This window comes from Canis lupus, chromosome 17 (genome assembly GCF_003254725.2).
Source record: "Canis lupus dingo isolate Sandy chromosome 17, ASM325472v2, whole genome shotgun sequence".
Taxonomy (NCBI): domain Eukaryota; kingdom Metazoa; phylum Chordata; class Mammalia; order Carnivora; family Canidae; genus Canis; species Canis lupus.
In genome coordinates, this window is record NC_064259.1 from 47,784,311 (window position 1) to 47,808,668 (window position 24,358).

General features: G+C 42.9%; 1 protein-coding gene and 2 long non-coding RNA genes across 3 annotated transcripts in view; 1 reads left to right on the forward strand and 2 right to left on the reverse strand.

Annotated features, from left to right (window-relative positions):
• Positions 1-284: 284 nt before the first annotated feature.
• On the reverse strand, positions 285-7,067 carry MRPL19 (mitochondrial ribosomal protein L19). The gene is made up of 6 exons (XM_025453725.3): positions 6,917-7,067; positions 6,627-6,744; positions 4,380-4,498; positions 4,041-4,175; positions 821-1,002; positions 285-669 (listed from the first exon to the last, which is right to left on the reverse strand). The coding sequence occupies exons 1-6, from the start codon at positions 7,017-7,019 to the stop codon at positions 448-450; spliced, it is 879 nt and encodes a 292-aa protein (XP_025309510.1). The 5' UTR covers positions 7,020-7,067; the 3' UTR covers positions 285-447.
• On the forward strand, positions 7,063-18,314 carry LOC125752865 (uncharacterized). Its single transcript, XR_007403358.1, has 3 exons — positions 7,063-7,632; positions 11,847-11,988; positions 18,074-18,314. It is a non-coding gene; the product is annotated as an uncharacterized LOC125752865 (long non-coding RNA).
• Positions 8,738-24,358, reverse strand: part of LOC112664272 (uncharacterized) — a 38,908-nt gene continuing 23,287 nt past the window's right edge. The window contains exons 5-6 of the long non-coding RNA XR_007403357.1: positions 10,351-10,472; positions 8,738-8,914 (exon numbers count right to left, since the gene is read on the reverse strand). This is a non-coding gene — a long non-coding RNA (uncharacterized LOC112664272). The remainder of the gene's footprint in view (positions 8,915-10,350; positions 10,473-24,358) is intronic.

The window sequence follows — 24,358 nt, forward strand, 5'->3', positions numbered from 1 at the left end:
CAGGACGGTGCTTGTATCTGGGAGGGGAGAGGGATGTAATTGCAGACACACAAGGGTCTTCTCAAATCCTAGTAAATGTTCTATTTCTTGACCTTCTTAGAGATTACTAAATGTTTTACCTCTTACCCTGAGGTGGGTACTTCAATGTTCACTTTATCATTACTCTTCATACTTTTTTTGTCTTTAGAATTTATTTCACAAACTTAAAAAAATCGTGCCTCTTCCATGTTCAGAATCCAGGCTCACTTAAGAATATTTCAGTAATGATTTGACTCTAAAAATAATAAGCTGGTATGCTAATTTTATTTTTTTACAACAGTACTCATAAACATATCAATGTTTAGTTATTTAATGACTATGTCCTCATATATGAAATTAAATTGGTCTTTAAATAAATTCTCCGGGAGTCAGTATATCCTCTGCAAATAACCAAACTGATTCTCAGAATCAGGACTTTTTCGATGCTTCAATTTCATCCCATATTGCAGCTTCAATTTTTGAAGTATCATATGTCCTCATCATATCAAACTCAAGCCATGGCTGACTCCATTTCTGAGCTTCTTTCATTTTTTCTTCAGTTAAACAGAGATCAAATCTGATGCCTTTAATATTAAATTTTGGACGTTCCCAGCGTTTGGACCAGGGCTTAGGCTTCATTTTTACTTTCAGCTATGGAAGATAAATAAATAAATAAATAAATAAACTAATTAATTAATTAATTTTAGGCTGACAGTCACAAGCAAAAATTCTACAAGTTTTTGTTACGATGACTCTTTCTTATCCTACAGACAACTTTCAGTTCCAAAACTACAACTTATACCTGATTAACAGGAACTTCGTGGCTAGGTTCATGTGCTACTGGCTTCATATTCATATCAAAAGTGCTATATTCGGGAAGGGCATCTCGTAAGTATAGCAAACTATCATCCAGTCGTTTCTCTAACTTGATCACTTGGATCTCCTGGATTCGAGGATTATAAAGCTCAAAGCAAATCTCAACACCTAAAAAGAGAAAATATATTCTTATAATCTAAACCCAGATGTCTGCATGCATATGCCTCATACAACAGTAAAAACTATTTCATAATGGAACTTAGCAAAGGGTTCTACACACAGGAAATGTGACGTAAATCTGTAATTTTTAAGATGAAGATTATTAAAAGAAAAAGAAACTAGAGTCCGTGTAGATTAAAAAGCGAAATAATGAGTTAGAATGACAGTCTAAAGAAAAATGTCTTCTATAGTCATACAGCTCTTCACTTCTGATAGTATTAACTTGGAGAGAGTTTGAGAAAATTCTTCTCTGTGGTGTTCTTATTTATATCCCAATTATTTAAATAAAACTTGGCCTTCTACATTAAGGGCGACATGATTAATGATGTAAAAAAAGAATAAATAAAATTTTGTTCTAACTTCGGTTTAGAAGCCCCTCTTAAGGATGGCCTGGGTTTTAAAACATGCTGGGGCTCTCTATATGGAGCAAGCTAGGAACAGCTCTGAATGCCTCAAGATGCTACAAGTAATAGTTGAAGATACATCGTCTGTAGTATCAAACACTTAAGGGAAAGAGTACACTCTCAGGTTTCCTGAAATAATCCCATGAGAAATACAAATATATATGATCAACATTAACATCTACTATTTAATGCCAGGATTTATTTAATCCATTACTTACTGTATACCTCTTCTGTTCCAGGTACTGATTTAGGAATTGTACCTATAGCAAACTCAAAATAGGCTAAGATCCTTTTCCTCTCATAGAGCTTATATTCTAGTAGATGACAAACAATAAATAAACACACTATAATTTCATTTACAATTCTTAATTTAAAGTAATTTCATACAGTCAAGACAAACAGAGTGATAACACTGTGGCTGGGGAATAAGTAGTATATAGTCAGGGAAAGCCTCTCTGAGAAAATGATTTAAACTGACACTAGATGGGATCCCTGGGTGGCGCAGTGGTTTGGCGCCTGCCTTTGGCCCGGGGCGTGATCCTGGAGACCCGGGATCGAATCCCACATCGGGCTCCCGGTGCATGGAGCCTGCTTCTCCCTCTGCCTGTGTATCTGCCTCTCTCTCTCTCTCTGTGTGACTATCATGAATAAATAAATAAAATCTTTAAAAAATAAAAAAATAAAAAAAAAAATAAACTGACACTAGAGGGGCACCGGGCTGGCTCAGTCAGTAGAGCATGTGACTCTTGATCTCTGGGTTGTAGGTTTGAGCCCTATGCTAGGTGGAGAGATTACTTAAAAATAAAAATCTTAAAAAGTAAGTAAATAAATGGATACTATAAATAGCCAAGAATGCTCAAGGCAGAAAGAACAGTAAATGCAAAGGCCCTGCAGTCTTAACAAATTTGCCATATTGGAAAAAAACAGAAATAGATTCTTTTGGCTGGAACAATCTTGTTAGTGGGCCAGGAAAGTAAACCAGAGATAACACGGTTGCCGACAGGGGGCAGTGGTGGCATGGACAAGAGTGATAGCCCTGGAGATGGGAGAAACAAGCCAAACTGGGATATATTTTTTTGAAGATTAAGCCAAGAAAAACTGATTGACTAGATGTGGGAAAGACAGTAATTAAAAATCGCTCCTAAATTTTTAAGTAAGTGGGTGGACAGTGGTGCCATTTATGGATGTAGAAAAATCTGAGAGCAGCACATTGTGAGGGGAAACAGAATTCTATTCTGAACTTTAAAAAAAAATGTATTTATTTGACAGAGAGAGAGAGAGAGAGAAATTGAGCACAAGCAGAGGGGAGCAGCAGCAGAGGGAGAGGGAGAAGCAGGCCCATCATGGAGCATGGAGCCCTATGCGGGGCTCAGTCCAAGGACCCCAGGATCATGACCTGAGCCAAAGGCAGATGTTTATTTTCATCTGAGCCACCCAGGTGCCCCCTGAGCTTCTCCTATGCCTAAAAGACATCCAATTGGAAATGTTGAAGAGGTAGTTATAAGTGCATATCTGCAACTTGGAAAAGGTCAATTCTCGAGGCACAGATGTGGAAGTTATCATCAGATGGATGCTATTTAAAGCCAATAGGCTAAAAAGAACCATCAAAGGTGTACCCATGCGGAAGGTCAAGGCAGGTTGCAAAAATCAAAAATACTTTATTTTGTTGTTTTTGCTTTCTCCCTGCCCCCACCTGTCCCTGAAAGTACTTTAGAGAAGGGCAACAGGAAATGAACACCTTCGGAGTATTCAGTGTCTAGTACTTCCTATACAGTATCAAACACAGCTGACCACAACCCTGGAAGGTAGAAACTATTATTATCTCAATTTTAAGAAAGAAAATCAAACCAAAGTCCATCTAACTCACACCTGTGGTCACGTCTTTCTGTCACAAGACTTCTCCAAGCACATGGCCTGATCAAAGGCACACATTTCTGCAACCAGTCAAGTCCTGCTGAGCCCTCCACGCAGGGTGACGCAGGTCACGACCCAATAAGGAAGACAGTCACTGTTCTCACTGTTCAATGTCTTTGAATATAATACTTCACTGTCGGGGATTGCGAAGCACACAACTTTCTAAGTATGAAAACTTTACTGTCCTGCCATTTTTAGAATTTTGCCACTTGGGCCTCTTTCTTACTAGGCATAACAAACAAATTTTGCCTTTTTAAAGATTCCTCTGATTCTTATCAAACAGTGATTATTATGATGACTGTCATAATATAAAGCGAAATGGGGGCATTCATTTTAGGAAAAGGTGACTCACACAGACATCATTATGTTTATCTTAATGTTCTCATGGGTCGTTTACTCCAAAAATGAATGTCCCCACACTGCTTACAGTGTCTTGTCTCCTCCTGTGATGCTGCCAGAGGCTGGAAAGTCTAATGGTCGCAGGCCGTACTACAGCCACCCTCATGGGAACACTGCATCGACCGTTTATCCAGTAGCTTCAATTCTCCCACCATTCTTAGGCCACAGGCCCCACGGCAGCTCCCGATGTCTTATCCGAGGATGCAGAACACAAGATGGAATCCTGAGAGAACATGTTCCAGAAAATCAAACTAATGAAGTGAAACCTACCTTGTCCTTCAATAGTATTCCTAAGGATAAAAGTAGCTCCAAGGCCTGCTCCTGATCTCTGGATACAGATCCCCAGAAACTGGCTGGCTTTCCCATTGGCGTACAGGTCAGCTGTAGTAACACGAAGTATGCTTCCTAGAAATTCAGAAGAGAAGTGAACTTTTACATGACACACAAACAACATTTCTAGGTAACCTCATAACTTCCTAAATATTTTAATATGTTAGGAAGAAATACCTCATCTGGGCAAAACATAGATATGTGGAAAACAGTCTTCTCCAAGAAAAGAAAATGAACCCCTCTCACCACTAATAATAAAAGCATCCAGCTCTTACTGACCCACGTAGAACTCTGGAATATGGAGTATTTTTCTCCTTTCTAACATATCTTTTCTTTCTATTTGAAACTTCAGAGGATTTGTTCTTCCCCTTGGAGGAATAAATTCAGGACTCAAGAACCTGTGAAAAATATAAACAAAAAAATTTAAGGCAACCTTAAAGGAAAAACTGTTATTTTTACCAAAACAATGAAAGACTATGTTGACATGTTTTATTCTTTCTTCTCTAAAGAAAAGTCAATTATTTACTTCCAAAATTGTTGTCAATGCTCATGAAAACAGTTAAGTTCCCGAGTACTCACCTGGCACTGTGTTAAGGGTTTATGAAAACCGAGAGCATAAATTAATCCTTACAACAAGCAGGTGGGTATGGGGTCATCATCATCTTTTCACACATAAAAATGAAGCTTAAAGAAGGTAAGTAACTGACCTATTATTATATTAGCTATAAACTTACCAAGTCAAGATTTTTTTTTTTAAGATTTTATTTATTTATTCACGAGAGACACAGAAAGGCAGAGACACAGGCAGACGGAGAAGGAGGCTCCCTGTGGGGATCTCAATGCGGGACTCGATCCCAGGACCCCGGGATCATGCCCTGAGTCAGAGGCAGATGCTCAAACACTGAGCCACCCAGGTGCCCTCAAGGCAAGATTTAAACGTGGTCATGTCTGTCAGACTACAATGCATATGGCCATAAACCACAAGCCTCGCACTGAGTTGTCTGTGTTAAAATAAAATGACACTGGAAAAATTTAAATCTAGAAATTAGTAACTGCAAACTAACTTTAAAAGTAATCTCCCCATTCCCTTCTTTAACTTCTCTAAGCTCACTTCTTTAAAAGCATAAATGACACTACAGTGAAAATTCACGTCCTTATTACCCATCCCAAGAAATAAAATTTTCAATATACTTGGAGCTCCAGTGTACCCCCACCAACAGTTAATTACTATGGCGCAATTCATTAAATTTGGTGATGATTATCCCTTTGAGTTTCCTCCTTCTCCTTCATGTTGATTCACCAGTCTCTCAGGAGCTTCCCAGGTGTACTCTGAAACTGGCCCCCATATTCTTTTTTTTTTAAAGATTTATTTATTTATTATTTATGACAGACATAGAGAGAGAGAGAGGCAGAGACACAGGAAGAGGCAGTAGCAGGCTCCATGCACCGGGAGCTGGACGCAGGACTCGATCCCAGGACTCCAGGACCGCGCCCTGGGCCAAAGGCAGGCGCCAAACCGCTGAGCCACCCAGGGATCCCCCCCTGGACCCCATATTCTTAAGGGCAAGTAGATATCGAGGAAAGCAGCAGGTCAGTGTAGGTGGGCGGGTGGCAGTTTCAACCACAGCGGAGTGAACTTACATACAGGCTCGTCTTGGGCGGCAGCAAGACGAAGGGATCCCCAAACCCACTGCCAAATCCTAAAAACTTATAAAGACTAAGTGGGCTCAGTCACATGTACCTCGTATGTGTTCTCGGTACGACACGGTCATCTCAAAGCTCTGCCTCTAGAGCGGCCTCTGGGAGCAGGAAAGGCAAGCAGAACCCACCTTCCACGGGGCAGGCGAGGGGGTGAGGAGGTGGATCCAGCCACAGCTCAATCAGTGCTCATGTTTTTTTTTGTTTTGTTTTTGTTTTTAAGATTTTACTTATTTGAGAGGAGAGCCAGACGGAGCATGAGCTGCGGGAGGGGCAGCGGGAGCGGGAGACGCAGACTGAATCCCTGGATCCCGCAGCGCTGAGCTCGAGGCCTGGGCGAAGCCCGAAGCTGACCCGCCGCGTCCCGCAGGCCCCAGCGGTCGCGTCTTTTTGAGGACGACGATCTCCAACACGCAATTTCCTCCCCTGAGATTTTGTTAAAAGCCGCCAAAAGAATTAAAATAGCAACAACAGGAACACCCACAGACACTTTTCACTTTGTTTCGCCAACTGCCGACATTTGGACATATCTGCCTCACACGTACATGTGATTTTTTTTTTTTTTTTTTCCTGGACTATCTGAAGAATGTCAAAGAGCTAGGTGTTTCACGCCTCAACACTTCGGAAGGCTCCCAAGAGCAGGGTCTTTGTGCTCCAGTCATCCCAATACCTCTCCGACACCTGGGACTTTCTGCGGGCTTGGGAGAAACCAGGAGGGAGTCCTGCCCACAGGCTCGAGCAGGCCGAGCCCCCGCCAAGGCAGGCTCGCGAGCGCGCAGACCCCACGGGCGTCCCCCACGGGGACCCGCGCCCGCACGCGGGCCTCACCTCCTCTCCTCACGCGGAGCCCGGCGCCGGTCCACGATGACCGGTTTCGGCGGCGGCTTGAACGCGCCGGGCTCAGAAGGCCCCGTGCTCTGCGGCCGGCCCGGCCCCACGCGGGCCCCTGCGGGAAGCGGGCGACAGGCATCAGCAGAGCTCGCCCCGAGCTCCCGCGGCGCCCTGCCCCCGGCCCCAACCCGCGGTCCCGCGAGGGCCGCCCCCGACTTCTAGGCTCGCCTCCCTCCAGCCTGGCCCTCGGCTCCTTCGCCCCAGCTTGCGAGCCCCACTCCACTCACGCCAGGCGATGGAGGCTGGCGCAGGGAGCAGCGCCCCGGCGGCTCGGAAGCCTCGGCACAGGCCCGCTGCGGCCCCACAGGCTCCCGCAATGGAGGCCGCCATGCCTGCTCGCTAGGGGGGCCGGACTACAACTCCCAATACTCAGTGCGGCGAGGTCGCGGCTACCTGACGTTGATGGCAGCTGTTATGGGACAAAATATCTAAGACCTTTTTCCCTCCGCCCCATCCCACCCTTACTTTTTCCTCACCACTCTTCCCATTAACCCCAACCTCGGCCTAAGTATTGTAGGGAAAGGACGTATTTCTCTAGTTCCCCAGGATGTAACAAGTTTTAACCCTCCTTGGGGGTGTTCTCTAGCCTGGAGAGCTTCTCTCTCTCTTTGAATCAATTCTGTCTTCACTTTCTCAGGCTTCGCTACTTCAAAACCCCATTATAGGCTCTTACTCTTACTAGGTACCTCCCATTGGCACCTAGGATCTCATCTGCAGTTCAGTTTTTATTTTAATTTAATTTTTGATTACTTGTGTGATTATTAGATTGTTGTCTAGTTCCAGCATCCTACTCGGGCCCGAGTGCATGGACTAGGTCACCTCTTGCCCCCTGTGTTCGCCTCCAAACCGCCTCCCCACTATCCGCTGTCCAAGTAATGGCTTCAACATTCAACCTGTTGCTTCACCCAGAAAATCTCCTTGATGTCTCCCTGTCTCTCCCTAGGTAAAGTTCCTAAAACTACCCCTGGCACCATAAAATATTTCAGGAATCCTTATACTTTCTCATCCCATCATCCGTATCTCTAATCTGGGTCACTACAAACCACCACACCTGTATTCTCATGCAAGTGGTTTTCCTGCCTCCAAATCCGTCCAGTTCTCCAAGCATCGACCCAAAAGATGGCTCAGACATACATACCTCATCCTTATCATTGCCCAGTTTAAATAAAGCCTTCCCTAGTTTCCTGTTGACCCTGGAATAAAAATCAAATGGCCAAAACAAAAACAACTCCACAAAAACAAAACAAAAGAAATAGCCTCTGTAGCTTGCCCCCCCCCACACCCCCTCCCCCCATGTACTCTATTGGGCCATCCTGAAGATACATGAGCTGATGTATCATCAGCCTGAGAAAGAGGGCCATGTTTCAAGGACAGAATTTAAGGTGCCATGAGGAGAGACAGTGCTATTTAAATTCCAGCTTTCTTGATTAGAACAGAATTTGTCCCGTAATAACAAGGAATTACACTACCAAAGTTTCAGATTAGCTAAATTTAGACTTTTTCTGCCCATCCGAAAAGGAGACTTCAAACCTTTAAGAGAAGAGGGGAAAGGGAGCAGAGACTTAGATAATTGTGACTGGTAGTGGTGATGATTTTCCTGGGCTAACTAAGCCCAGAACAGCTTGATCATCACTCTTGCTGGGGCTGGACCTATGAGGTGAGAGCAGAGAAAGAAAAGGTAAGACCTTCAAAGGAGGAGGGCAGGACTTTGTGAACATTTCCAAGTCATTCCTGATGTACCGCCCTTTTAAGGATGAAAAAATGATTTTGTAGAGTTTCACAAAACTAGGAGAATGAGTCTGAAGAAACTTATTGTCTCCTCCCATATTCCCACTTACCCAAAAATCCATCAGTTCACTCTGACATTATCTTAGCGTGAAGAACAAGCTGTAGTTTTAATTATTCCACCAAAGAACTACACAGAGCAAAATCAAAGAGCACAGAGCTGCCAAAACCATTTTGTGGGAACTTCAGTTATATTACTTTTATATTTTATACTCAGAGAGAAGAGCATGAACAACATTATATGGTATTCAGCCAAGAAAAGAAACTGTTCCAGGCAAATACCCCACTTCAGGTTATTGCTCATTATTTCATCCTCTATGCCTTGTACAGTGCCTGACACTTGATAAATATTTCCAAGTAAATTTAGGAAGATAACTCTAGTTGCACTTACAAAATGAATAGGAAGCAAGAAACTGCTCCAAAAGAGTGATATTGCTAACCTAAAGAAAAAGAAAAAAAAAAAAGGTTTCAGAATGTGATCCCTGGATCAACAGCATCAGGAACATGTTAAAAATGCAGATTATCAGGTCCCCCCAAATCTAGTGAGTCATAAACTCTGGGGGTGGAGGTCAGCATTCTATTCTTTAAGGAATCTTCCATGTGAGTCTGATGATTGTTCAAGTTTGAGAATCATCGGTGTAGCGCAAAGGAGATAGGAAAACATTTTTAGGAAATCAATCTGAAGCAAATTCAGGCAAAACAATGTTATCACATGCATTAGCTGTGAGATTTTCAGTATCTTCTCTCTGCCCTAGTTCCCTTCTTGGTACTAGGATATTGGTACACCTACCTCACTTGGTTGCTGTATAAATTAAATTCAGACAATCCATAAATAAAGTTCTTAAGTAGATGTCTGGATTACAATATATTAATATAATTAGCATTAAACTTACTTTAAAGATGAAAAACAACTTCTAGACCAACAAGAAGAGACTATAAGCTAACCCATGTATTAACTCATCCAAAGAAAAAAAAAAATCTTTCCTTTTGGAGAGGGTTGGTCATCATGGTAGTCTAGAAAACCGGTCTATTGGCCAGTTATTGCCCGGCCAAGATATTGGTCAGTCATTGCCCACAAAGGAAAGGAGCTTTCACCAAGTGATTTGGGAAAATTCCAGGCCCATTGATGAGTTCCTCTTGGGATTTTAACCAACAGTTTTGGAGTTTTGTCTGGTTCCACTGATGAAATTATCCCTAAACATGAGGTGATCCCTTTAGACTACTGCCACCAAACATTTGAAACCCATGCTTAACTTCCATTGTTCTGTGTTTATCAAGCAACTCACTCATTCTTATTTGACATTGAATTTTGCCTTCAGGGAAAGTGCTTGGCAGAGAAACATAAGTGTTCTGTTATGCTGGCCAGAATGATTACTTTTTGTCTCATTATAAATTAATAACTAGCATTTGGTGTTGTCATATAAGTCCTATAAACCCAGTTCATGTAAATCTGACTAAAGATGAATCTGTTTTGCTGAGCTGACAAAACTGTTTCTGAGTTTCCAAACCAGAGGGCAGACCCAGGGTCATGACAAATTCTCTAAAGGAAACACATTATATGTGAAGTCTTGTGGTATATATGCTGCTAGATAAAATATCCTGATATCACCTCAGAAGCCCCCCCTCCACACACACACACACAGAGAGAGACACATACGCATGCGTGCGCACACACACCCTCTATTAGCTATCTATTGCTGTGTGAGAAAGTATTCCAGAATTTAGCAGCTTAAACCAACATTTATTATCTCACAGTTCTATGGGTCAGGAATCCAAGGATGGCCTAAGTGAGTGATTCTGACTCAGGTCTCTCTCCAGGCTGTAATCAAGATATGATCAAGCAGTCATCTCAGAGCCCAGGTAGGAGGAGACCTACCTCCAAGCTCACCCACGTGTCTGGTGGCAGGCTGTCACTGGCTGTTGGCTGGAGACATCAATTGCTTACCACATGGGCCTTTCCGCAGGGCATAATATGATGGCAGCTTCCCTCAGAGCTGGCTAGCAAGAGACAAAAAGGGAGCAAGGCAGAAGTCAGTCTTTTTGTTTTCTAATCTCAGAAGTGACATCCCATCATTATTGCCATGTTCTACTCATTAGGATCGAGTCACTAGGTCCAGCTCACGCTCACAGGGAGAGGACCATAGGATCATAAATACCAGGAAGCAGAAGTTATTAGAGGCTTTTCAAATTTTGCTGAGGTCAGGAGTAGCAAGGGCCCCAGATTCTAGGCTTTTCCAGTTCTACCAAAGCAGTTCCATTATATATCCGTTCTGTGAGAGAGAGAGAGAGAGAGAGAGAGAGAGGCAGAGAAGACACAGCAGAGGGAAAACCAAGTTCCATGCCAGGAGCCCGATGCGGGACTCGATCCCAGGACTCCAGGACCACACCCCGGCCCAAAGGCAGGCGCTAAACCGCTGAGCCACCCAGGGATCCCTTGTGAACTAGACTTTCATGGCAAGATTCTGTTTCCACAAAAGGTACCAAGGCTAAATATGCTTGAATCCACTGGGGTGTACACACTAATTGATGTTGAGAGCTGAGACCTCCTGCATCAACAGAAACTTAACAGAAGACAAGATTGTAAACTATTAACTTTCCTGTGTGCTTCAAATAATTGTTGTAAACCAAGTTAGCTGGGTGGTTTGCTACCTGGGCAAGAGCCTTCTTATCAAGAAAACAGTTCACTGGAACCACTAAGTCACTTATCAGAACAACATTTCCTTCATAAAAACATACCTGAAGATCCTCACCTCGCCATGTCCACCAATCCTAAACTATTATGTCAGGAATTTTGCTCAACTCCAATGCATTCCCTGCCTTGAAAAAATACTTTAAGTCATGAAAGCATAGACTCCATGACTCCAAATGTCTCGCCTTACCTTTCCCTTTGAGTCTATCAGGCGGTGTTTCTACTGCTGCAATAAGCAATAATCAGCTTTGCTTGCTCAACAGGTTTTTAATGGTGGGTCGTTGTACGGAGTCAACAGTTGGCCATCCATTCATTCAACAAATATTTAGTAAGCCCTACTATGTGCCAGGCACTATGCCGCTAGGCACTTGTCACATATCAGTAAACCAAACAGGTGAGAAACTCCCTACCTCAGGGAACTTACACTCTATTGGGAACAAAGACAATGTACCAAACACATATGTAAAGAAATATAACTAAATTATGTGCTAGATACTGATTAGTTAGTCCTATGAGAGGAAACAAGGCAAAAAGGAATAGGCAGGATGGGATCTGCAGTGGTGTGTTCAATTTTAAGTGAGATGGTTTACAATTCACTAAGAAGGTAATCTTTTTTTTGTAGGACTTTTTAAAAGAATTTATTTGTTTGTTTATTTATTTATTTATTTATTTATTTATTTTAGAGAGAGGAGAGCATGAGCAAGGGGCAAGGCAGAGGGAGAAGCAGACTTCGCACTGAGCAGGGCTCCATCCCAGAAGTCCAGGATCATGACCTGAGCCAAAGGCAGATGCTTAACCAACTGAGCCACCCAGGTGCCCAAGAAGGTAATCTTTGAACAAAGACCTCAAGGAGTCGAGGGAATGAGTCATGTGGCTACATGGGTATGTAGGAGAGTTTTCCAGCCTTAGGAAACAGCAAGCACCAGGGCCCTAAGTTGAGAGGGTCCTTGCCCTGCACAGCACAGAGAGGAATAGCAAAGAGGCCAGAGTGCCCGAAAAGATAGAGACCAGCAGATGAGGTCAGAGAGAGAATGGGAAACCAAATTCTGCTGAGCCTCGTAAGCTTCTGTGAGGACTTTGCTTTCACTCTGAGTGGAAAGGACAGCTGTAGAAGCATCTGAGCAGAGGGGTGCCATGGTCTCACACTAGCTGGATCACTCTGGCTGCAGCACAGAGAATGGATGCAGGACGGGTGCAGGGATGGATGAGGGTTGGGTGCAGGATGGAAGCAAGGGGACCAGTTCAGAAGCTTCTGGAATAACTGGATAAAAACTTCATCTAGTTGAACATGGTGAGGGAAGTATGTTCTGAGAAGAAGGGGTTGCTTCTCCAGCAGATGAAAGCTGCTCAGCAGGTCTAATGTCTTGGTTCCCAGGCAAGCAGGTAAAGGGAGGGGAGCTCTGGAAAGAGCCATGCAAAGAGGAAACAACAGGAGAGTATGGTGCCTGGGCACATGCTCCCATAACTATTTGAGTCATGCCTGGACTCTTGTTTTAATTTTTTTTTCAACAGTGCCATTCCCAATAATATGCCAATTTGTTTCTTTTCTTTCTTTTTTGTCGTAAAATGTACATAACATAAATTTTACCATTTTAATTATTTTTAAAATGTATTTATTTTCAGTAAGCTCGATTTCCAATGTGGGGCTTGAACTCATTACCCCAAGATCAAGAGTCACTTACTCTATCAACTGAGCCAGCCAAGTGCCCCCTCTGCTAATTATTTTTAGGGTACAACTCAGTGACAATTCAATTGCAGCATTGCACAACCATTACTCTCGCCATCTCCAGAACATCATCCCCAATAGAAACTTTGCACCTATTAAACATTAAATCCCCACGACGCTCTCCCAAGCCCCTGGTAACCTCTATTCTACTTTTTTCACTCTAGGAATTTGTCTATTCTAGGCACTTCATATGAATGGAATCATACAATGTGTGGCCTTTTGTGTCTAGTTTCTTCTACCTAGCATGATGTTTTCAAGGTTCATCCATGTTGTGGCATGATCAGAATTTCATTCTTATTAAGGGCTAAATAATATTCCCTTTGTATATGCTACATTTTGTGTATCCATTCATCTGTTGATGGGCAGACATTTGGTTTATTTCTTCCTTTTGGTTATCGTGAATAGTGCTGCTAGGAACATTGATGTAAGCGTATCCCAGTGCCTGCTGTATATTCTTTCCCGTATACACCTTGGGGTAGAATTGCTACATCATATACTATGTTTCACTTTTTGAGGGACTTTCAAATTTTTTCACCACAGCTGCACAGTTTGCATTCCCAGTGGCAAGGTAGGAGGGCTCCAGTTTCTTCACATCTTCACCAACACTATAGTTATTTTCTCTTTCTTTTGTTTTTTCCCTTTTTTTTTTTTTTTTGAAAATAGCCATCCTCATAGGTGTGAAGTGATAGTTCATTGAGATTTTGATTTGCATTTTCTTGATGATGAGTGATGTTTGGGATCTTTTCATGTGGTTGTTGTCCATTCACATTTTCTTTAGGGAAATGTCTACTCAAGTTTTTGCTCATTTAAAAATTGGATTGTTTTTTGTTGTTGTTGAGTTGTAGGAGTTCTTTATATTATGGATATTAATCTTCTATCAGATACATATGTCTTGCTAAATAGTTTCTCCCATTCTATCGGTTGACTTTTCACTGTCTTGATAGTTTCCTTTGATGTACCAAAGTTTGTAATTTTGCTGTAGTCCAATTTATTAATTTTGTTGACTGTGCTGTTGGTGTCACATCCAAGAAATAGCCAAATCCAATATCATTATGTGTTTTTCCTATGTGTTCATCTAAGAGTCTTATAGTTTTACCTCTTATTATGTCTTAGGTCTTTACTCCATTTTGAGATAAATTTTCTTTTTTTAAAAGATTTTATTTATTTATTCATGAGAGACACACAGAGAGAGGCAGAGACATAAGCAGAGGGAGAAGCAGGCTCCATGCAGGGAGCCTGATGCGGGACTCGATCCCAGGACTCCAGGATCACGCCCTGGGCTGAAGGCAGGCGCTAAACCACTGAGCCACCCAGGGATCCCAAGATAAATTTTCTATAGAGTGTAAGGTAAGGGCCCAATTTCATTCTTTTGCATGTAGATATCCACTACAAACAAACTATCTTGGGATGTTCTGCAGAATAGCATTAACAGCATAAAGAGACAAGCTTGTGATTGGCTATCAAGCAGCAACATGTTCATGAGAAATGTCCGATCTTTAAGGACCAAAAAGTAGTTCTCAACAGCATTCAGAATACCTTGTTGATGTTTTGCTATCTGAAGGGGGTGTTTTGTAAAGCCCCCCATTATATCCCCTTAATTCATAGGGATGAAAAAAAATCCCTTTACCAGGAAAATGCAAATGACTTTCCTTCCACTGAAAAAGTGCATTGCATAATATGATAATACTTTTGGTGATATTTTCCTAATATGTGACAAGTGTTAAATGATTATTCTTTTAAAAATATAAAATCATGGGGCACCCGGTAGCTCAGTTGGTTAAGCATCTGCCTTCAGCTCAGGTCATGATCTCAGGGTCCTGGGATAAAGCCTGTAGTCGGGCTCCCCTCTCAGTTTCTCCCCCTCCCTCTGCATCCCCCCACCCCCACTCTGCACACACACACCCTCTCTCTCTCAAATAAATAAAATCTTTTTAAAAATGTAAAATCATGGCTCTCATACAAATATAAAATAAACACCTGTGAAGGGTCACCTGGGTGGCTCAGTGGTTGAGCATCTGCCTTTGGGTCCTGGGATCAAATCTCACATCAGGCTCTCCACAGGGAGCTTGCTTCTCCCTCTGCCTATGACTCTGCCTCTCTCTGCGCCTCTCATGAATAAAAAAATAAAATCTTTTTTAAAAAAAGTACACACTTGTGAAATGTCCTATTTAGCTCATTAATTATTGAGGAAAGCAATAGGGTGTTATATAACTAGTCTGAAGGGGACTCAAAGTTGCCCACACTTACATTCAGAGAAGAAGTGCTGGAGGGAATTCACAAATAGATGCCACTGGGTGACCTCACATTTGAGGTCTAACCAAACGCTATTTGTTTTCTATGGACAAGAATTACTGAATTACTACCAGTTTTCTATAACTTGCAGAGTTGTAAAATACCACAGAAACAAGAAAGGGTTGAGGTGATGCTGATGGGTGAACTCATTTCAGTCTTTCCAATTTTCCTATGGAAGAAAAGTGTACTTGAAGCTGTAGTATGCTGGTTTGATGGTGGGAGATTTCACTTTCCCCTGAGCATGAAATTTCCTTTTTGACAGCCACTACTTGTCATGGGTGGTTTTCTTTTCCTTGGAATAAATAAGAGGAAGAGAATGTGAGCTGAATGGGTACAATTGGGCTTCTTTCTTCTCTTATTTTATTTGTGAGTTCTCCAATAAAATATCGTATGTCCCAATAAATGTCCCAACATGTTATAGCAACCTCACTCCATTGTTTGCTTTTTTAAAAAATGTACTTTTCAGTCACAAAGTAAAGCGAGGGTTGATGACTCATGCTCATTCTTTTTTCTTTTTCAACATAATATTTATCAAGCATCTGCTGTCTTTTAAGAACTGTTAGAGGCACAAGAGATGCCATAGTGAGAAAAATAAGTCCCCTGCCCTCATTAAGCTTACAGTCTTGTGAGGGACACAGGCAATAGGTAGAGTGAATAATATCAGGGGGTAGTAAATGCTCTGAAAGGTAAGAGAATGAAGTGGGTAATGTGAACCAAGTGAAGGAGCAGGCCATATGAACACCTGCGGGAAGCTAGTAGCATAGAGACAAAAAATCATAGGAGCATCAGTAGCCTGCAAATCTAGAGATTCATATTGGTATATTTAACAAACTTTTCCTGTGCCCCTACTGTGTACGTGGCGCTGTTCTGGGTGCTTAAAAACCCTTGGGGGGGGGCAGAATTTTGTTGTCCATTAGGATATGGAAAGAGGAAGGTATATTTCTGTCTGTTGGTTTCTTGCTCCCTCTACTCACACCTCCTCATTATACATGATTTTTCAAAATCCAACTTAATTGGTCCTTCTTCCAAAAAGCATTTCTCATCACTCAAGCCAAATTGGCCTCCACTGCGTGCTCTCAAAGAACCTGTGCATTTTTGTATTAAATCGCTCGTTACACTTGATCATAATCATCTCTTGGTTGTCTGTCTTCCCCATCTGATTGCTCACCCCCTAAAGGCAAGCTCATCGCTGTACTCATCGCTCTAGTGCCTCTAATAGTTCTTAAACTTTTGCACTTTTGAGGCCCAGCGCAAAACCTGGAGTATCTTTGCTCTTGTTAAGTATAGGCAGAGAGGACAAAAGTGGTGAGGCTAAGGGGTCAGGAGGCTCTGCACTTTTTTTGATTTTTCCATCTAAGTCTTCTGAAATAAGGTATTTTGGTTTTAAAATGGGAAAGCAGGGCAGCCCCGGTGGCCCAGCGGTTTGGTGCCACCTTCGGCCTGGGGTGTGATCCTGGAGACCCGGGTTCAGGTCCCGCATTGGGCTCCCTGCATGGAGCCTGCTTCTCCCTCTGCCTCTGTCTCTGCCTCTGTCTCTGTCATGAATAAATAAAATCCTAAAAAAATAAATAAATAAATAATAAAATGGGAAAGCAATCTGCTTTATTTCTAAAACATGAATGCACAGACTGTGGCTGGCTCTTCCTTTACATAAATTTTTCTACAACATGACAAAAGCAGCATTGGTCCTGAATTAAGCTAATAGCTACAGTGACAGGAATGGTGAAGCTAACTCACAGGAAGCCATGATAACAACGTACTTCTAATAACTACATCATGTGATGCACTTTATAAGGATTTTCAGTCCAAATGGCTGGGGAGGGGCAGGTTGCTTCTGTGCTCTCGGGAAAAGGAGCATTCTCTGGACTGAGAGGCCGAGCTCCACACGCTGATGTTAGGCCGTCCTCTGGTGGACACAGCGCCACACAGCAAGGCGGGAAGTTGGAGGTCCACACCACAGTTTTTCTGGAGAGTCCCTTCAGAAGGCTTGTGTTTTTTCAACTGAATGGTACCCTCTGCAAATACCCCAGGAGATATGTTGGAGAAGAAACCCTGGAGCAAATATACCAGGTTCTGATATTCCAGATGGCCCTTTGCTTAACTAATCCTATTATTACGAATATTCATAAACTCTGAGTAAGCCTCTCACAATATTGCAGACTGTGTTATTCCGAAGCAACAAGGAAATTGAGGCTTGCAGGAAAGTAATGACTGGTCAAAGGTCACACAGTCCATGTGTTGGATATTGTACATAGCCCCAAATATGGAGCACCTGCTGTGAGCCAGTCATGGAGATGGATGTAGAGAAATAATTTACTCTGAAGAAAGATACAGAGTGTTGGTTGCTGGGATGGAGGCGAGCTGAGGCAGGTGGGAGAGCATTTTGTTCAGACTAGGCCAGCTGGGAGGATTCTCTCAGCAGGAAGGAGAATTGATGAGTCCTGAAGATACAATGTACATAACTGAGGAAGTCAGGAGACTAGAGAATGTTATTCCCCTCCCTCCCTGATACACAAAGAGGTGACTCCAGCTGGAAGATGGATGAATGAATGTAGAATGCTCTATTTTACAGGTGGTTCTGGAATCTCCACTATATTGGACAAGTTTTCTGGAAAGTTGAGTTCCTGTTTTGGACAATATAAATATATTTTCAAACCAGTGGCCAATATTTTTAAAAATGTATGATGACTGAGATCCTTACTACAAAAATCAGATCGTTATAATATTCTCTAGATTGTTCCTCCTCCTCATCCTTGATCTTGGGACATAGCAAACCAAACTTGACCACCCTCCCAATGGAGTCCCTAATTATTCCTGTTTCCTATTTTAATAACATTTGGAGCAAATGATATTCTTTCAGTGGTTCAGTTCTTTTTCCCTTGCCTCCTTCAGCAACCCGAGATGGATGACATCAGGGATCAGGCCCGAGCTCTCTGGAAAACACTGCATTCTCAGCGCCCTGAAAGGCAGAGCTCCACAGAGCTGATGGTTAGCGTCCTCTGGTGGATACAGCGCCACACAGCAAGGCGGAAAGTTCTAGCTCCTGAGAGGATGAGGATGGGAGATGCGACCAGGGCATGAAGGGATTTGGAAGTTATAATGATTTCTTCTTTAGGAGGCCACTGACGGGTATTCAGAGATTTAAAGAAAAAAAAAAAACTACAAGGGTTTTATATCCCAGACGAGCACTGCCCCCCACCCCCACAACAAAAAAAAACAAGATGACAAGATCAGGTTTGCACTTTGGTAAGGTCTTTGTAGCTGCAGAGTGGAGAATGGATAGCAGCCCCCTTTCGGGAGATGATTTAAGAGGTAGACGCAGTGACCCCAGCAAGACATGACAGTGCCCTGGATCAGATGGCAAGCATCTGAGGGCCAATGGGAAGTGACAGTAGAAGTGAGGACAAAGAATCTACAAGCCTTGCTAATCGACAGGGTGTGGAGAAGCTTCTGATTTCTTTCTGGGCAATTCAGTGAGTGGTGGCATCATGTGCTGAAATGGGGGCTTGAGTGGGGAGCAGATTTGGGGGAACAGGCCAAGCTGCTTTGGAACCATTGACTTTGAGGTGCATATGTCACCTCCAAGCAGGAAAGTCAACTGGAGGGGTGCCTAGGTGGCTCAGCATCCAACTCTTGATTTCAGCTCAGGGTCGTGGGATGGAGCTCCAAGTTCTGTATCTGACTCCACGCAAAATGGGGAGTCTGCATAGGATTCTCTCTCCCTCTGCCCCTCCCCTTGCTTACGAGTGTGCATGCTCTCTCTCTAAATAAATAAATAAAAATCTTTTTTTAAAGGAAAGAAAGGGGGCAACCCTGGTGTCTTAGCAGTTTAGCACCACCTTTAGCCCGGGGTGTGATCCTGGAGACCTGGAATCGAGTCCCGTGTCAGGCTCCCTGCATGGACCCTGCCTCTATCTCTGCCTGTGTTTCTGCCTCTCTCTGTGTGTCTCTCATAAATAAATAAAATCTTAAGAAAAAAAAAAGAAAGAAAGAAAGAAAGAAAGAAAGAAAGAAAGAAAGAAAGAAAGAAAAGAAAGAAAGAAAGAGGGATCCCTTCAGCCCAGGGCGTGATCCTGTGAGACACACACACACACACACACACACACACACACAGGAGAGAGAGAGAGAGGCAGAGGGGTGGGGATGTGAGACAGGAAGGGGACCTAGGACAGAGGCCTGGTGAACAGCACCTTCTAGGGCACATGTAATTATAGGTAAAATGAGCCCTATAGTATCCAGAGAAGCAGCTGCCATCTGGAGCTGCCAGAGAGAAAGAAACTGGGTGTGTGGACAAGCTGATGGAAGAGGGGAGACAGCAGATGGATGGTCAGCCAGCACCAAAGTCCTGGCATGTCTGATGAGAGGAAGCTGACAACTGGCAGCAGATACAGTTCCAGAGAGTGAACCTTAGTGAGCACCACTTAGTAGGAAGCCGCATTGCTGGTGTTAAATTAATTAGTACTTTTTAGAGAGCATACGAAAGTGGAGGGATTGATTTTTGTTTTTTTTAAGCAGGCTCTATGCCCAAGAGGCTTGAACTCATGACTCTGAGATCAAGAATCACATGCTGAACTGACAAGCCAGCCAGGCACCCCCAGAGTCCAGGGATTGAAAATACTATGCAGAGATGTTACAGAGTAACTTGCTGAGACAAAGCTAGTAAGTCTTAGTGTTTTTCCCCCACCCCCACTGGAAGGCAAGCCTCCTTTGTGTGTCTAAAGATGCGAGTTGGCCTCTCTTCCTTCCACCCCCAGGGAAACCCAGAGCTCATGGGTTTCAGGACTCCAAGGAGATATGCTTCTCCCTGGGAAGATAGGAGTAGAGACAGCTGTTTGGAGGAGCGGTTGAAGCCCCCTGATCCAGAGAGATTAGCAGATCTAGCTGCTAGTGAAGAAGGAGAGCTGGGGTGTGGAGGGATGCACAACGTGTGGGCAGGGGAGTCTGCCCACTGTTGGGGGTACAGAAAGATGGATGGGGAAATCACTGCAAGATGCCAACCATGGAAGGAGCTGACTGCAGGAATCGGCCCCAGACTATTCAGAAGAGTTGGACAGGAAAGGTGAAAAAATAAATCATGAGTAAAATCTACCTCCTACTTATATTTCCCATCAACTTCATGGTTAATTTAGTTCTACAAAATGGATCCAAAGTTGAGAGCAAGGTTTATGGGCAACCTTTGGAGCCACACCTCACATTCAGGCAATAATATTTTTAAAACTGTGACACAGATGCTCCTGTTAGGGGTGGCTCAAAATCCTCACACATTCTTGGCCCTACTACTCGGGACTGGGATTACTCACTTAGGAAGGTCCCTTAGGGTTCTCTATTTCCCCAAATCTTAAGGATGATACTTCAGGTGCCCCTGAGATGGTGCTAACGCCCTCCGTCTCAGAATGTGCTGGGAGTTTCCTCACAGAGCCTGCAATTATCCACTTCTAAGCCCTTGCCTTTCACCAGCATGCTGTCAAACCTCGGCAAGTCTCCCCAAAATGGTTTTGAATAAGGTCTGATCTCTATAGCAGACACCACATTCAGTTCTGAGCTCAGAAGGCCCCTGCTTCTCCAGCTGTGTCGTATTTCAAAGCTCTTTATGTTGCTCCATCATCTACTCATCATTTACCCTTCATTCAGTTTGTTAAATATATATTGATATGCTACCCTGCTAGGCACTGAGAGCTCAGGCTTCTGCCCTCAGGAAACCAATCCTGAGGAAACCTCAAGCAAGTTTTTCTTTTTTTTTTCAAGCAAGTATTTTTAAACCAAGTGTTCACTATTATAGAAGTCAATGAAGTCATGTGATTTTTTTTTTTGTGATAGCTAAATAAGATGCTATTTTACCTTTCAAAATTAAAGATGTGGGATGTTGGCAAATTGAACACCAATAAAAAATAAATTTATTATTAAAAATAAATAAATAAATAAATAAATAAATAAAGATGTGGGAAAAATGATTGCTTGATCTGTGTGCAATCCTTGGAAGGAAACTACTGTATTTATATATCTTGATATCATTAGCAAAGATGTACTTGTGAGGCTAAAAATGTAACGGAAAATGAATTGAGCAGAAAGTATACGAGAAGACGTCAACATCTTTCTTGATAATCTTACAAAGGAAGAAAGTGTTCGGGTTGAACAACTAAATAGATAAACCAAGAGGAGATCTGGCTTAGTTTGTGTTGTCTCCTGCTCCAGGATCATGCCCTGGGCCGAAGGCAGGCATTAAATCGCTGAGCCACCCAGAGATCCCCACAAGTTGGTTTTTTGTGTGTGTTTGTTTTTGTTTTCAATAAAAAACTTCTTGGGGACACCTGGGTGGCTCGGTGGTTGAGCATTTGCCTTTGGCCCAAGGCCTGATCCTGGAGACCCAAGATCAAGTCCCACATTGGGCTCCCCGAATGGAGCCTGCTTCTCCCTCTTCCTGTGTCTCTGCCTCTCTCTCTCTTTCTCATGAATAAATAAATAAAACTTAAAAAAAAAAAAAAAAAACTTCTTGGACTCTATTGATTAGTATTTTTTAAAAGATTTTTATTATTTGAGAGAGAGAGCTAGAGCACGAGTGGGGTGAGGGGCAGAGGGAGAAGCAGACTCCTCGATGAGCAGGGAGCCTGATGTGGGGCTCTATCCGGGGACTCTGGGATCAGAACCTGAGCCAAAGGCAGACACTCAACCACTGAGCCACTCAGGCACACCTTTTGATTAGTATTTCTTAAAGAAAACTTTAGTCTCCTAGTTCCACATTAGCAAAACACCACTTCCTAGTCAATTACAAGCTACTAGATTTAGCCTACAGCACCAATATTCCTTTGATCAATTTATCAAAAAATGTGAAGGGCTGCTGATTGTGGAGACAGAATTTTGTAGTGAATACATCTTTGAACTTGTGGTGAATACATCTTTGCAGAAATCTAACTAAAAAGGCATTAATTAATGCCACTTCCAGCTCTTTCCTCTGATGGGCCTTACCATCAGCCAAGCAAGCGAGTGCCTTCAGGTCAAGACCATGCTGGGGAAAGCTTTGTGTTAGGTGTTACTGCTCCCAGGATATGCAAAGAATGCAGAGTTTACTGACTTGTCCAAAGTCACTTTCACTAAACTAAATGAGTATTTAGCTGAAGTCAGGTCTATCAGCTCCCCCAAATCAGTGCTTTCCACGGCAGGGAAGAGAGAAAATTTGCTGAATGTGAGAGTCTAAGGGTGGAAGGTCAATCCTTACTCCTTCCCAACCAGAACCACTGATCTGGTCTACTGCATGTCTTGAGCATCTGGCTGAGATTATATCCAAAGAATTGCACTTGTTGGTTGAAAAGAAAGAAAAGAAAAGAAAGAAAAAAGAAAAGAAAAGAAAAGAAAAGAAAAGAGAAAAGAAAAGAATAGAATAGAATAGAAAAAAGAAAAGAAGAAAGAAAAGAAAAGAAAAGAGAAAAACACCATGCATTACATGCATTACTCAGATACTTTGAGGCTGAGTTAAATAAGACTGGAGGAGGGACACCTGGGTGGCTCAGCGGTTAAGTGTCTGCCTTCTGTTCAGGGCATGATCCCGGGATTTCAGGGTCGAGTCTCACATTGGGCTCCCTGCAAGGAGCTTGCTTCTCCCTCTGCCTGTGTCTCTGCCTTCTCTCTGTGTCTGTCATGAATAAAAAAATAAAATCTTTAAAAAATAAGACTGGAGGATTATTATCAAAGCTCTCAGCCTATAATAGTGTTTCTCGGGTCTTGTGTACATAAATTGTTCAGGTATTTCTGGAGATTTCTAAGTCCCACTCTGAGATATCTGATTGAATGATCTGGGGAGAAGCACAGGAATTTGTGGTTTTAATGGGTACCCTAGGAGAATTTGATGTGGTGTTGAGAGAATTGCAGTTTGAAAAATAAGCAAAGATATTTTGAAATAAATACAAGCTGTGAATTCAAGAAATTGTCCAATCTTCCCCATTCGATGCAGATGCCACCCCCTTCGGAAAGCCGTCCTTGAATGTCCCAGCAAAGACTTGTCTTACAGCTTGGATGTCTACCCTGATTTGAGTCTGGGGAGAGAATGGTTAATGGCAATGAGAGAGAAGATGAGTCTTAGAATCCAGTATAAACTCCTTGACATAAAGCTGGGAGGCTAATGAACAGGGGACATGTGGAAGGAAAAGTTAGGGTGTTCCAAAGCCAGCAGAAAGGAGACTTCCAATCAGAACAAGTGAAAGAAACAAAAAAGGTGAACAAAGAAATTATCCTCCTGAATAATATCAAGTGGTATTTATTTGTTAAGAATTTAGAGGCAGGCACGTTTCTAATCTACAAATCAAGGCCTGATAGCTGGCTGCAGGCCAGTCCTTCTCTGCTGGGAGCAATGTTCTGAGAATCCTTCCTACTGGACTCAGTATTGCTGACACATCCCAGGAAGCATTATGGACAAGAATGTGAGGTCTAGGAAGCAGCAGTGATAGGATTAGTGGCAGCCCCTGGGTTCTGTTGCAGGAGTTACACGCAGCAATCTGTAGGTAGGGGGAGCTTGAAGCTGTGTTTGCTGAGGACTTTAAGTGACATTGACAAAAATTATAATCTGCATCATATTTATCCCAGATAGAGATCAGTGAGAAGGGCTTGTGGCTTAAATGCCTATCCCTAGCCATCCACCCACATGGGGATAGAACTTGATGATTAGTTGGTTTTAGTATCTTTCCTCCCCTTACTGTTTCCCCTAGGAGAGAAAGAAGCTATGAAGGTTCCGGTGTTATTAAATTTACACTTGCCTAGGTTTGGTCCAGCTCACATTAGGAAGGGCATGCTGTTTCTGCGGCAGCCAGGACTATCAGCCACAGACTGTGCGGCCAGAGGTCTGTGTGTGTTAGTGGGTTATTTCCCACAGGTGCTACTTGTCCTTGTGGCCATGTAGGCCATGAGTGCTTCCCAAACCTGGCTGTTCCCTCTCAGTCTCTTGTGTGGGATTTTTCTCCACATGTTTCTTACATGTCCAGAGACTCCTGGCTTGCTGGGCATCTCCACACAATTTCCCACAGATAACTCAAATTCACCATGTTCCAAATTAAATTAATCACGTCCTACCTACCCAGATCCACTTCTTTATCTCTATCTTGATGGGTGAAATACTCAGCCACTCGGCTGCCCAAACTACAATGTTTGGAATGCTCACTGACTCCTCCCTCTTGCCTACCCTGGATCAAC

Coding starts and splice junctions, on each gene's coding strand:
- MRPL19 (XM_025453725.3), bottom strand. CDS start 7,019: ATGGCGGCCTCCATTGCGGGAGCCTGTGGGGCCGCAGCGGGCCTGTGC. Junction 4,499..6,626: donor GCTCCGCGTGAGGAGAGGAG/GTGAGGCCCGCG, acceptor TATTTTTCACAG/GTTCTTGAGTCCTGAATTTA. Junction 1,003..4,040: donor GAATACTATTGAAGGACAAG/GTAGGTTTCACT, acceptor TTCTCTTTTTAG/GTGTTGAGATTTGCTTTGAG.